The sequence below is a fragment of the Mesoplodon bidens genome, assembly GCF_964165515.1.
Source record: "Mesoplodon bidens genome assembly, chromosome: 3".
In the NCBI taxonomy this organism is placed as follows: domain Eukaryota; kingdom Metazoa; phylum Chordata; class Mammalia; order Artiodactyla; family Ziphiidae; genus Mesoplodon; species Mesoplodon bidens.
Window position 1 is genome coordinate 37827551 of NC_138178.1, and position 13457 is coordinate 37841007.

The 13457-nt window shown below is 48.4% G+C and overlaps 1 protein-coding gene across 1 annotated transcript in view; it reads right to left on the bottom strand.

The window, feature by feature from the left end:
• Window positions 1-1313: 1313 nt before the first annotated feature.
• Window positions 1314-13457, bottom strand: part of WDR93 (WD repeat domain 93) — a 50933-nt gene continuing 38789 nt past the window's right edge. The window contains exons 14-17 of the mRNA XM_081227889.1: window positions 12168-12231; window positions 11019-11175; window positions 10421-10622; window positions 1314-1578 (exon numbers count right to left, since the gene is read on the bottom strand). Of these exons, the coding sequence (XP_081084015.1) occupies window positions 1479-1578; window positions 10421-10622; window positions 11019-11175; window positions 12168-12231 (523 nt within the window). The 3' untranslated portion in view covers window positions 1314-1478. The remainder of the gene's footprint in view (window positions 1579-10420; window positions 10623-11018; window positions 11176-12167; window positions 12232-13457) is intronic.

The window sequence follows — 13457 nt, forward strand, 5'->3', positions numbered from 1 at the left end:
AAGGGAGTCAAAACTGAGAGGCGGAGAAGGATTCCTGCTCTTATCCAACACCGGGGTCCAGCCACATGGAAAGCATTACGCCTGGACTTTTACACTATATGAGCCCACAAATTCCCCTTGTTGCTAAAGTTAGTTTGAGGTGGGTTTCTGACTTGCTGTTGAAAAAATCCATCAGGATTTGATGCAGGCTGTTCCAAGCTGTGTAACCTGAGTGTCAGTTTCCCTCTCATGTAAAATGGGGGTAATGATATCTACATTTCGCAAGGCTTATGTGAAAAATACACAGACCATGGTAGATGCCCCATAAGTGTTAGTTCCCCGTCACATTTAGGTGGCGTGTAAGGCCAAGACTATCATCCTAAGTTTTCCTTCCTCATCTCAGAGAGAGCTGCCACCATGCCTACTGTGGAAAAGGATTGTTGTAGAAGTTGTTTTTGCTGCTGTGTTTTCATTCCCATCTGGGGGAGGGCAAGGGGCAGAGTGTCTCAGGCGGGGACCTCTTCATCCAGGGGACATTCACCTATAGTCAGTATCGGCACCATGAGGGCGGTGTCGTGCCAACAAAGAGTGTGTGTGACCCAGGGGAGAAGGTGGATGGGGATACAAAAGCAGCTGCGGTCACAAAACAATGCAAGCGTTTGGCCTTGGTGGGCGGTCTTGGGAGAGGGCCGGAGGCACTAACCGCTTGCAGTTCTCAAAGATACCACACGGTGTCCTCGGAGAGGCAGACGTCGGCCTTGAGCTGCAGGGGACTCCTCCACCCAGTTTTCCTGGGAAGGGCAGTTTCTAGAAAAGAAAAAGGCACCTCTCCGCCCTCTTCCTGTGCCCCCACGTCCCCCAGCCTCCTCTAGGGTTCCAAGACCAGAAGGCAAGAGGCAGTAGCGGCACCGTTCCTGCCTGCCTCCTCACCTGCCCCTACTTTGCCTCACACCTGTGTGACCTCAGGCAGTCACTCAACCTCTCTGAGCCTCAGCCTCTCCAAACTGATTCCATAAGGTTATGAGACAGCAAAGAGGGAAAAGAAGTAGGCGGAGAGAAAAGGAGGCCACACAGTAGCTGGGGTGGACTGGGCATCTTGCTCATTTGAACAAAGTGGCTCCTGGTCCTATGAGGCAAGTGGTCCTCACAAGGCCTGGGACTCTGGCTGACATAATTGCCTGGGGCCTGCTGGGGGTCTGGACTGGGTGGGAATGAAGGTTACACACCACAGCAGCTTTGGAGTCTGGAGACAATATCGCTGTTTATTTAGGTGACACATCTGCCCGCCTGAGGATTCCGACAAGTGGCTTAGTGGTTGAAGGCCCCCCAAACTGGGCCTCTCCCCTTGCTGGCTCTGCAGAGGTCCCAGACTGCAAGTCTAGGTCCCTTAGGCCTACTGAGCTGCAGCCCTTTGTCACCGTGTCTCTTGACCTCATAGCATTCCAGGGCAAAGCCTGCCTGCTGCCAACCTTTTCAGAGAGCCCAGGGCAGCAGCCATGTCACTTCTTGAGGTTCTCTCTTTGGAGAAGCGAGGAATACCTCTGAAGCCGGGTCCAGTGCTCCTGTTCTTTCACCTTGTTCTTCACCAACTTCTGAAACCTGTGGGCCACACAGTTGATGAGAGGAACCTGCTTTGCGCTGTGTTCCCCCCCACCCCTCCGGGGGCTCTTAGGTCCCCAGGGCAGACCCTGACCACCCTGGGCTGATATAAGAAACTCTCCAAATGACACATCTGCTTCCTGTCTGTGTTCTCAGCACTCAGCCTGGTGCACAGAAGGCACTCATAACAGCTTTACTGAAGGAACAATATAGGTCTAGCATCCTAAACTAGGAAATGTACAGTGATAGGAGGCATGGTGAATTTACAAACTAAAAGTCTGTTTGCAGGACCAACGTTAAATACATCCGAACGCCAATAGTTACATTTAACAAACATTCGTTGAGCATCTACTAGTGACCGGCACTGGTGGAGGTGTTGGAAAGATCAAAGTGACTAAAACAGCCGCCCCTCCCCCCAGTTTAGTAAGAGGGACAAGAGGAAAAGAACATTTGTAACAGGAGGCATTTAAGAGCAATAGAGGTAAAGTGCAGAGAGGAGCGCTCCCTGCTTGGGGAGTGCTCTCAGAAGATAAGATTTTTTTTTTTTTTTTTTTTTCTTTTTGTGGTATGCGGGCCTCTCACTGTTGTGGCCTCTCCTGTTGCGGAGCACAGGCTCCGGACGCGCAGGCCCAGAGGCCATGGCTCACGGGCCCAGCCGCTCCGCGGCATATGGGATCCTCCCAGACCGGGGCACGAACCCGTATCCCCTGCATCGGCAGGCGGACTCTCAACCACTGCGCCACCAGGGAGGCCCAGAAGATAAGATTGTTGAGTTGAGTTTTTTTTTTTTTTGCGGTACACGGGCCTCTCACTGCTGTGGCCTCTCCCGTTGCAGAGCACAGGCTCCGGATGCACAGGCTCAGCGGCCATGGCTCACGGGCCCAGCTGCTCCGCAGCATGTGGGATCCTCCCGGACCGGGGCACGAACCCGTGTCCCCTGCATCGGCAGGCGGACTCTCAACCACTGCGCCACCAGGGAAGCCCGAGTTGAGTTTAAAAAAAAAAATAGGTTTAAAAAAAATAACAAATAAATGCATAGTCAGTGTGGAAGAATCAGAGAAGCCCAGGGTCACCCCTCATTCTGCACGTCGAGCTGGCCACTGCAAGCAGGCAGGAGGAGGCCTTCATGCTGGGGAGAGATGCAGGCTGCTGCCAGCTTTCCGCCTCTGGTGCCTGAGTGAGCGACGTTTTAAAAAATGTTTAAAAGCTTAGGGCAAACGAGAAGGGACCCTTTTGTGGGGAAAGACAAGGACTGCAGTTTTTTGCGGCTCTGCCTATGGGACAGTCATATGGAGATGTCTGGTACACAGTGCATTAAAGCATTTTTTTTTAACTTAAAGAAGTAACCTATGCTTTGCTTTAAAAAAAAAAGTCAAGGATACAAGTGAGTATACAATTAAATCTCCTTCTCACCTCAGATCCTTATTTTCTGTTCTCAAAGCAACTGTAATTAACACCTCCTTATAAATCCTTGAATACTGTTCATACACACAAGTACAGACATGCATATAATCTTTTTTTAAATTTAAATGCAAGTGTGCAACACACTGTTGTGCCGTCTGCCTTTTTCACTGAAAATGTACCCTAGCAGTTGCTTCCAGGAGGCACTCAGATCTGCCTTATTCTCTTTCCCTATTGATGATGCTTGGAGATTCCAGTATGCAGTGTATGTGTGTGTTGGGGGGGGGGAGCAGATGGGCAGGGGGCAGGCAGAGGGTGTGCAGGTTAGAAACTCAGGCCTTGGCCCCTCACTGCTTGTGTGCAAACCCAGCTACTTCACTTATAAGGTGCTGACCCTGGATGGGCAATTTGACCTCTGTCTTCCTCGCTGTCCTGTGGGGATGATAATAATCATAGTAAGAAACAAGATATGCCACAAAGTACTTAGCATAGTACCTGGCACACAGTAGGCGCTCAGTAAAGGTTAATTTTTTTTCATTTTTTTAAATTGAAGTATAGTTGATTTACAATGTTGTGTTAATGACTGCTGTACAGCAAAGTCAATCAGTTATACATATATATACATTCTTTTTTAAAATATTCTTTTCCATTATGGTTTATCACAGGATTTTTTTAAAATATTTATTTATTTATTTAGGCTGCCCCGGCTCTTAATTGCATAACGCTGACTTCTTAGTTGCAACATGCATGTGGGATCTAGCTCCCACAGGAATCAAACCTGGGCCCCGTGCATTGGAAGTGCGGAGTCTTACCCACTGGCCTGCCAGGGAAGTCCCTATCATAGGATATTGAATATAGGTCTCTGTGCTATATAGTAGGACCTTGCTGTTTATCCATTCTATATATAAAAGCTTACATCTGCTCACCCCAACCTCCCACTCCATCCCTCCCACAACCCCCTCCCCCTTGGCAACCACCAATCTGTTCTCTATGTCCGTGATTCTGTTTCTGTTTATAGGTAGGTTCATTTGTGTCATATTTTAGATTTCACATATAAGTGATATCATATGGTATTTGTCTTTCTCTTTCTGACTTACTTCACTTGGTATGATATCTCTAGTTGCATCCACGTTGCTGCAAATGGCATTATTTCATTCTTTTTTATGACAGGGTAGTATTCCATTGTATATAGGTACCACATCTTCTTTATCCATTCATCTATCGATGGACATTTAGGTGGTTTCCATGTCTTGGCTATTGTGAATAGTGCTGCTATGAACATAGGTGCATGTATCATTTTGAATTATAGTTTTGTCCAGATATATGCCCAGGAGTGGAACTGCTGGATCATATGGTAGCTCTATTTTTAGTTTTCTGAGGAACCTCCAAACTGTTGGCTGCACCAATTTACATTCCCACCAACAGTGTAGGAGAGTTCCAGTAAAAGTTAATTATAAGAATACTATTGCTGCTGCTAAATAAGTGGAAGTAAAATTGCTGGGCAGAGGGGTCAGGACAACATGGAATCAGTGAGCGACCAGCCAGGAGGCAGTGCATAGATGGAACTAGGGCAAGTTTTAAAAGGAGGACTGAAAGTAAAGTCATTAGTCTGTTCAAAGAAGACGTGGGTGACTTTTAAAATATAATGTTGGAGTGTAGAAGGGCTTTCTCTATAATCTAGTAATAAATAATGGCCAACCTTTACTGAATGTGCCAGGCAATGTCCTATGAGGAGATAGGACTGTCACTGGTTTACATATGAGGACACTGAGGTTTGACCTGTCACACAGCTAGAGGCCCTCTCTACCCCCCATCGCATTGCAGACTTGCACCCTGCATTTGAGGCTTACAACCGCCCCTCAGCAAAGCCTAAGGGAGAAGATGGAAAAATACCAAACTTCTGTTTGGCTAAACAAGCAACCAAAATTACTCCTATCCAAAGACAAAGCAGGAAAAATTATTCACAACATATTAACAAAGAACTCTTAAAATCAAAAGAAAATGAACTCACCCGTAAGAAAAAGACCCAGGTGGCGTCACAGAAGGAGAGAGAGAAACATACAATAGATGTAACACAAAGATGTTCAACCTTGTTAATTTCCAAATTAAAATAGTAATGAGCTATCAATTTTTATCCCTCATTTCTTGGCCAGTATGGGGAAGAGGTGGGGATGCAGAGTGAATCCACCGTCTCTGAAGGGCTGGTGGGTACAACTATCCCAGTTCAAACATGCCTACCCCATAACTCTGAAAGTCCACCTCTAATTTACCCTACAGAAATACTAGGAAAAACTCACAAAAATGACTGGTTGAGGATGTTGTCTGGGAAAGTGGGGCCAGAGTGACACCCATGGTGAGTCTGCAGTGGGCTGGGGCGCAGATGGGAGAAGAGGACACAGGAGTGGGGTGTGGACTGATTGCTGGGAGCCGTGCTCTGGGCGGAGGAGAAATAAGGCGGCTGCAGAACTGGGAAGGCGCTTGCTTGTTTTCTAACATGGGAATGTGGTCAGGACACATGCCTGTGATTAGGAGAGTGGAGGGGAAGAGGTCACCAACCAGATGGACAATAAGGTCTGGGTGTCCTGGGGGAGGAGATGGCCTTGGGTATGAGCAGGATGCCTCTTTCTCTGCATCAGGAGGGAGACAGGGGGTGGGGGGTGACCCAGGAGACCCGGCTGAGAGGGCAGCCAAGGAACTGGCATGCTCTGGGAAGTGGGAGGTGAGGTTATCCACCAACGGCCAGGGCAGGGGTGGTGGGAGCTGCCTGCCACGTGGTACCAGCACATCTGCAGTGTGCTTCCCCTTGGCAGTCAGTGCTCAGCGGTGAGGAGGGACAGGGGAGGCTGCCTGTTCATGTGAGGCTGGGCGCTGACTGTCAGGTGCCCCCTGGGGAAAGCCCTCTCTGGAGACTGAGACAACCTCCCTCCACCATCAGCAAGGAAAGGGTTTTCCTTCCCTTCATGGCACAACAAATGTGACTGCTGTCTATTGTTTTGAAGCAATGTGTGTGCATACATCTTCCAAAAAGATGGACTGTCCATCTGCAAAGTGGGAGAGGAGACGGAACATCTGTAAGGCCTCCCACAAAACCTCTGAATTCCAATAGCCTCATGGCATGCACACTTGGGATCTATGAGTTTATAAATAATTTTCCAGGGATTTGTCCCTTTGTTTCTCAAGAAAGGCAAAGGAAGGTTAGGATAGGCCCACAATTTCCCTCCCAGGGATAGTAAAAACGGGGGTGGGGTGGGGTGGGAGGGTATTCCTCCTCCACCCTCAAGGGAAGTGTCACCTGGTGTCCATACAGGGCCTGCCGACCCCCTCGCCAAGGGGGCGTGTGCCCTGTGGAGCTGGGACTGTTGGGTCAGCCCAGAAGCCCACCTTCTGCTTGGCCACAGGGAACAAAGGGGGCAGGGCGGAGAGAGAGAGAGAGAGAAGCATTTTGTTTCTGTCGGCTTCTTGTGTCCTGAAATTTCTGTCTTGTGATCATAAGTCTGACCCAGCCGAGATGGCAGATACTACAACAGGGAGTGGAGCCAGATGGAAATGGTGCCCTGGAGGCCCGGGCTGGATGGGAGCAGAAGCCAGGCCTGCTGAGGGGGTGGGGTGGGGGGCACATTGGGTGCTATCTGGGCTCCTTTCAAAGTCCTAAAGGCAGGCTCCTTCACACTGGCTATTTATAAAAGTCCCAAGTGCAGGCTTTGCGAAAACAATTTGGACAGACTATCATGAGTTTGAAACTCTGAATCCATTGCCTTAAAATTTCACCTAGTTTTAGGGCCAATGGAAACTGTTTCAGACACAAGGAGTAAATAGAGGGGAAAAAAAAGATAAGATTAAAATCCTCGGACATATATGGTTATGTGTGAGAAACGATAGTAAAATGTTAATGACAGAATCTAGGTTGTGGGTATGTGGGTGTTTACTGACTTTTTTCAAAGCTGCTGTATATTTAACATAATAAAATGTTGGAGGCGGGGTACTCTTTGGAAAAGCCCCAGGTGTCAGACCTCAGAGCAAGCAGAACAGGAAGAGCCTTCTTTAAATCAGTGTTTCCTAATTATCTCTGGGACCCAATTCAGAAAATGGGTTGCCGTGAGGAATATGATTTGAATATTGTGATCAGGCCCAAGTAAATGTCCCTTCAAGCTAGGCCTGCCCCAACCACACAGTGCATCCCCTTCCGGCTCCTGCTGTGGGTCCTCGGAGCCAGGGAGCACTTCCTTGAGCTCTTCCCCTCCCCAAGCTCTCACAGCCCGTTTAGCCTGAGCCTTGTCCCTGGCCCCCATCGCCCCACCTGGTCAGCCCTGTTGACTCCAGCCCTCTTCCCTGCAGAAGGTTCCCTGGGAGGCAGTCCCCTCCACCCCACCCAGCCTCTGGGGTCCCTCCCGGGGAGGGGTTGGGGTGTGGGACCTAGGGGCTAAGCTGTGTTGACAGGGAAGAGAGACGGGAAGGGGGAACTGGAGGGGTCCCTCCCAATTCCCACTGGGGGCCAGGATAGGTCTCTGGGGTTCCAGAGACTGGAGGGGGTCAGGGCAGAAGGGACTGTCTTCTCATGAGAGCAGACCCAACCATAGCGGGGTGGGGAAGGATATTATAGACACCTTTCCCACGGAAATTACATAGACATTAAAAACCACTGTAACAAGGAAGTTTTTCTTAAAATTAAAAAGTCATTAAGTTGTATTCTGGAGTGACATAAAGCCAGATTAAAAAAGTGAACACGATCTCAACTTAGTAAAAATGCTAAGGATAAAACCTTAAGGAAATGTATTAACACATTAATGGCAGTGCTGGGATTTGGGGTGATGGGTTGTGGGTTATTTAAATTTTCTTCTCTGTATTGTCCTGTTTCCCAAATTTTACCCAAATTTTACAAGTGCATATATATATATCTCTCTCAGAAATAATGAATAACATTTTTTTACAGTGGGGAATTACTCTGTTATGGTAGTAGTTCGACATGTGAGGCAACCTTATTGGGCTAATAAGCAGAGTTCAGCAGGTGTCTGAGTGGTAACGTCCACCTGGCACCCTGGTTGAGGGCAGGAAATGTCAGTTAGGGGCTGAAGTGTCCTGAGTTGCTTGGGCCCTCGGCTGCCAGCCAGGAGGTAAGCTGCCCAGAGCTGGAGCTACTGGCCTGTGGTCCATTCCCACAAGGAGGGCAGCCAGTTGGCTTTTGGGTGAAGTGGAGAGGCTCACCCTTCTTAGGCCAGTAAAAGGAGAAAGGACAGAAATGGTAACACGCTCATTAAACAAGTTCTCTGAGCCTCATCAAACAAGAGTACCAGAAAGCTCCACACCATGACCTCCAACCCAGGAGAACGGCCCCACTACAGCCATGACCAAACCTTACACTCTTGACTTTTTTTTTAAACCAGTATTTGAAATTTTCCAAAATCATGCACATGTTTGATAGAAAAGCTGCAAAGAGGAAAAATACAAAGAAAAAAATCACACATGCTTTATTACCCAAATATAGCTACTGTTACTAGTGGTGTGTACATTTCTAGTCTCATACTCAAAATCAGGATTCTACTGTAAATAATATAATCTCTCTCCAGCTTTTATTTAGAAAAATTTCAAACCTATAGAAAAGTTGCAAGTAGTTCAACGAGCCTTCACCTAGACTCACCAGTTAGCATTTCCTCTCCCTGTCTTTCTCTCTGTCTCTATATTTTCCTGGGTTTCAGCAGTTGTTAACATTTTCTCTTTCTTTATGTCTCTCTACAAATGTTTTCTTAGACCACTTGAAAGTAAGTTGTAGACATCATAATACTTGACCCTTAAATTCTTCAGCTGCATCTCCTAAGGACAAGTCAAGTCATCAAGGGTCAAAATAAGAAACTTCCAGGTGAGGGATAGCTGAGCATTCTTGGTAAATCTTTAATCAGGGGAAATGTCAACTGACCCCTTCTTCACTGTCCTCCTCCCCCAAGACCCACGGACCATATTCCCCTCCTGGTGGGTGGGCATGCTTCCCCCCATGAGGTACTGGAAGCCACCTGAGCAACACACCACAACCCAGGGAGGAACTGAATGCGGCAGTAAATGTAGTCACGGAGGAGAGCTGTGGTGCCCCCTCGTGGTGATGTGTACAATCCTCCCAGGCATGAACTTGAACTCAGAGGGGACTCATCACCATTTTTGTACCTACCATTTACTGAGCGACCACCCTATGCCTAGCACTTTACATGTATTTTCTCACTGAATACCTACAAAGCCTGGAGAACAGGCATCATCAAAATGTCCAGAACACAGCCTGGCACGTAGTAGGTGCTCAATAAATATTTTTGAATGACTAAGAAAACTGAGGCCTTGAGAGGCTAAGTAACTCACCCAACGTCTCCCCCAGTTAGTAAGTGATAGAGTCATAACTCAAATCTGAGACTTCCCTGGTGGTGCAGTGGATAAGACTCTGCGCTTCTAATGCAGAGGGCCCAGGTTCAATCCCTGGTCAGGGAACTAGATCCCATGTGCATGCTGCAACTAAGAGTTCACATGCCACAACTAAGGAGCCAGCGAGCTGCAACTAAGGAGCCCACCTGCTGCAACTAAGACCCAGCGCAACCAAAAAAACCCTCAAATCTGAGTATCTTAGCCATTTCACTTCGTTCCTTGAGGGACACCGAGACCCTAGCAGGGAAAGCCCACCAAAGCCCCCCAGCTCTGTAGTGGCAGGTGGTGTGAGAGTCCAGGGCTCCAATGACAACCCTCTTCCACCTGACAGGTATGGTCAGATCATGGCAGAAATTGTCAACAAGAATTTGAAAACCCCTAGAAGTTTGTTGTGGATGGATTAGAAGAGACCCCTGCTTCCCCAGATTGGACTGAGTATCATTAATGATGCTTTTATAGGAGGAAGGAACACAAGCAGAGTCCCTGTGAGGCTGGGGTTTACAGAAAGGGGAAGAGGAAAGATGTATCACATAATCGTTTATCTGGATGACGGAGAGAGGAAAGGGGTCTTAGACTAGGGGCTGGCAAACATCTTCTATAAAGGGCCAGAGAGCAAATGATTTAGGCTTTATGGGTCATAGGATCTCTGTTGCAGCTGTTCAACTCTGCTGTTGTAGCACTTACATAAGTAGTTGAGACATAAAGCAGTGGGTGTGATGTGTTCCAGTGAAACTTTATTTACAAAAACAGGCAGTGGGCCAAATTTGGCTGTAGTTTGCCAACCCCTGTCTTAGATGACTGTGTCTGATAATCCAAATATACTTAAAAAAAATTGAGAAAGCAAAAAGAAAAGACAGTCTTGACAGGAAGAAAACACCAACTTGCAGCCCTTCTTTTCTTACCAGCCTGAATTCATTACTCCTTTTCTACCAGTCTGAATGGGATTTGAATGCCGAAAGGATCTTACCATCAAGCAAACCACTATTCCTTAGTCCAGAGACAACCCTGGGTGCAGGGAGGAGGTAGAGACCCAGAACTCTACCTCTTTTGGAAGAAATTCTCGCATCTTTCCTCCAAGGGCAACACCTGGGGGAAAGTTGTGTCATCCAACACATTAGCTTGAGGAATGGTGCAATTTCTTGAGATTTGTTCCAGGAGTGGGTAGGCCTCGAAATTAAAATAGAAAATAGAATTTGGGATGTCCTTGGCTTGGCTGGCAGATCCAATTTCATCTGGGTGGTCTCCTGGGATGAAACAGGAACACCATGTTCTGTTACAGTGATCCCTTTCTCTGTGGCCTTGTAGTCCAGGCGGGCACGAGGGGCCGCTCTCTGCTTGCAAAGCCGGGGTCACTGGGGTTGAGCTCTGAGGGGCTCACTTGATCTGGAGGAACAGGGGCCCGGAGAGAGGACCTTGTCCGGCATTTTGTCTAAGTGCCAAGTGAGGACTCAGCAGTGGTGTCCTGCTGGCCTGTGGTGGATGGGATGAAGCGTGGGGAGGAGACTGGGTGGGGTCACCCTATGCTTTCTGAGAGGACTGAGAAATTCAGGGAAACGGTCAGCAGGCCACAGGTCTGGGCAGCAGCCCTCACAATCCCCCTTCCATACCTCGGAGCAGGAAACACAATCCCCCTTCCATACCTCGGAGCAGGAAACACGGGTGGTGTAAAGACACGACAAACACTGGCTTCCAGGGGACCGCCAGGTGGTAGGACCTTGGGGGAGCAAAGGCGCAGACAATCTGCAGCTTGGCCACATCCATGAGGTGCACAGAGCCATTGCTGATAAAGATCAGCACCTGGGAAGCAAAGAGATGGTGAATGGGGACTTCTCCACTCTGTCACTCACCCCCGTGTGAAATAAGAAAAGCAGCTAGAAATAAAAAACAAACAGGGAATTTTTTCACTCTTGGCACCCAGCCTCTGGCTCCAGCCAGACTGTTCAGGGGACAGCAGCAATGTGCGTGTTTGCTCCTATGGAGCCTGCAGCAGCAGCCGGCTGGCCCCAGGGCTGTGTCTGTTCCTGGCCCGTCCTTCCTCCTTGGCCCTGCTTCTCTTGCTACTTCCCCCTCCATGCGGCCAGGATTCAGTTCTGCATCTGTGCCATACCCTTTCCTTCCATCTCCTCGGGGAATGTTCAAGCCAACGGCCGCTCCTGCCCTGGGATGGAGCTGAGGCCTCTCTCCTGCCTGGGCTCTTTCCTCTCTGTAGGTGAACATACTAAACTCACCGCCATCTTTAAACCCCCCCTTGACCCTACATCCTCTTCCCGCTGCCCCCATCCCCCAGCCTCTTCCCTCTCCACACCCCACAGGAGTCTGATCCTGCAGCTCCTTGAACTTCCTGCCGGCCCGGGACACAGTGTTCTTTCGCCTCCATGGTGCTGCCCTCTTAGTGCCCGTGGCTCAGCTCACTGTCCATCACTTCCTCCCACCGGCTTCTGCAGGTTGAGTTAGGAGGCCCCTCTCTCCGTTGCACAGTATCCTTTGCATGATATATCACATCCTTTCTCAGGTTCTAGGGTAGCTGCTTGGGGGCTCGCCTGTCTTCCCAACTGAACTGTGAGCTCCACGAGGGCAGGTGCTTTCTCCTTCGTGTCTGTGCCCAAAGCTAGTCTAGTGCCCAGCACACGATAGGCCTTCAACAAATATTGGGTTGGCCAAAAAGTTCGTTCGGGTCTTTCCCCAAGGATGGGATAAAATCCCGAACGAACTTTTTGGCCAGCCCAGTATTTTTGGAAGGAATAAAGAATACATCCACTAAAGAGGAATGAGGGGCCTGAGGAACCTACCATGCCAGGTAAGGCTTGGACTGGGGCCACTGCACAGATGGCTTCATCCAGGTGCTTCACAGGCCTATAGGAAACAAGACACACAGACATCCAGACTTGAAGACTTTTCAAGTTTTGCTATCCTCTCCTAGGCATATATCCTGGAGAAATTCTTGTCTATAAGTATCAGGAGGTGTGTCAGAGATGTTCACAGTAGTGAAAACTGGGAACAATCTAAATAAATCATTGGCAGGAGAATGCTTAAGTAATTGTGTTACATTATATAATGGGATACAATATAGCAACGAAAATAAAAGAGCTGGAGCTACATACAACATGTATGGCTCTCATGAACAACATCACAAAGCAAGTTACAGAATAAATAGCATTGAAAAACAAGTTGGAGAATACACATAATATGATTCCACTTACAGGTCCCCTAAAATATGCACAGCTAAACAATATATTGCTTGGAGATACAGTCATATGGATGTGGTTAATTCTTAAAGGAAAACAAAGAAATGATGGATTTAGGAAAACATAAATAAATAAGTAAATTTAAAAAAAAAGAAAAAAGGGACTTCCCTGGTGGCGCAGTGGTTAAGAATCCGCCTGCCAGTGCAGGGGACACGGGTTCAATCCCTGGTCCAGGAAGATCCCACATGCTGCAGAGCAACTAAGGCCGTGAGCCACAACTACTGAGCCCATGTGCCACAACTCCTGAGCCCACACGCCTAGAGCCTGTGTTCTGCAACAAGGGAAGCCACCGCAATGAGGAACGCGCTCACAGCAACAAAGAGTAGCCCCCACTCACTGCAACTAGAGAAAGCCTGTGCACAGCAATGAAGACCCAGTGCAGCCAAAAATAAATAAAGTAAAAAAAAAAAAAGAAGAAGAAAACAATGTGGTAGATTGAAAAAAAAAGTAGACATAATATTTGGCAGTAACTCCCACTTAAAAGGTGGAGTCTATTTTTCTGCTGCTTAAATGTGGGTGTGGCCAGGTGACATGCTTTGTCCAGTGTCAGAGGCTTGGAAAGCATCAGTGAACCTCGCTGGCTGGTGGGAGCCCTCAGGCTACCAGGTGACAGAGCCTGAGATGGCCTGCAGGAGAGGCCGAAAGGAAGAGTGCCCCGGCCAATGGCTGCCAACTGCTTGGTACGTGAGTGAGGCCAGCTTAGACATCCAGCCCCTGACCGAGCTGCTAGCTGCCCGAAGGCACCTGTGAGAGCCAAGGCGAGACCAGCCCATAGTGCCCACCTACTGCATCAGAGACTAAACGCTGATTGTTTTCTTAAGCCATTTAGGTTGT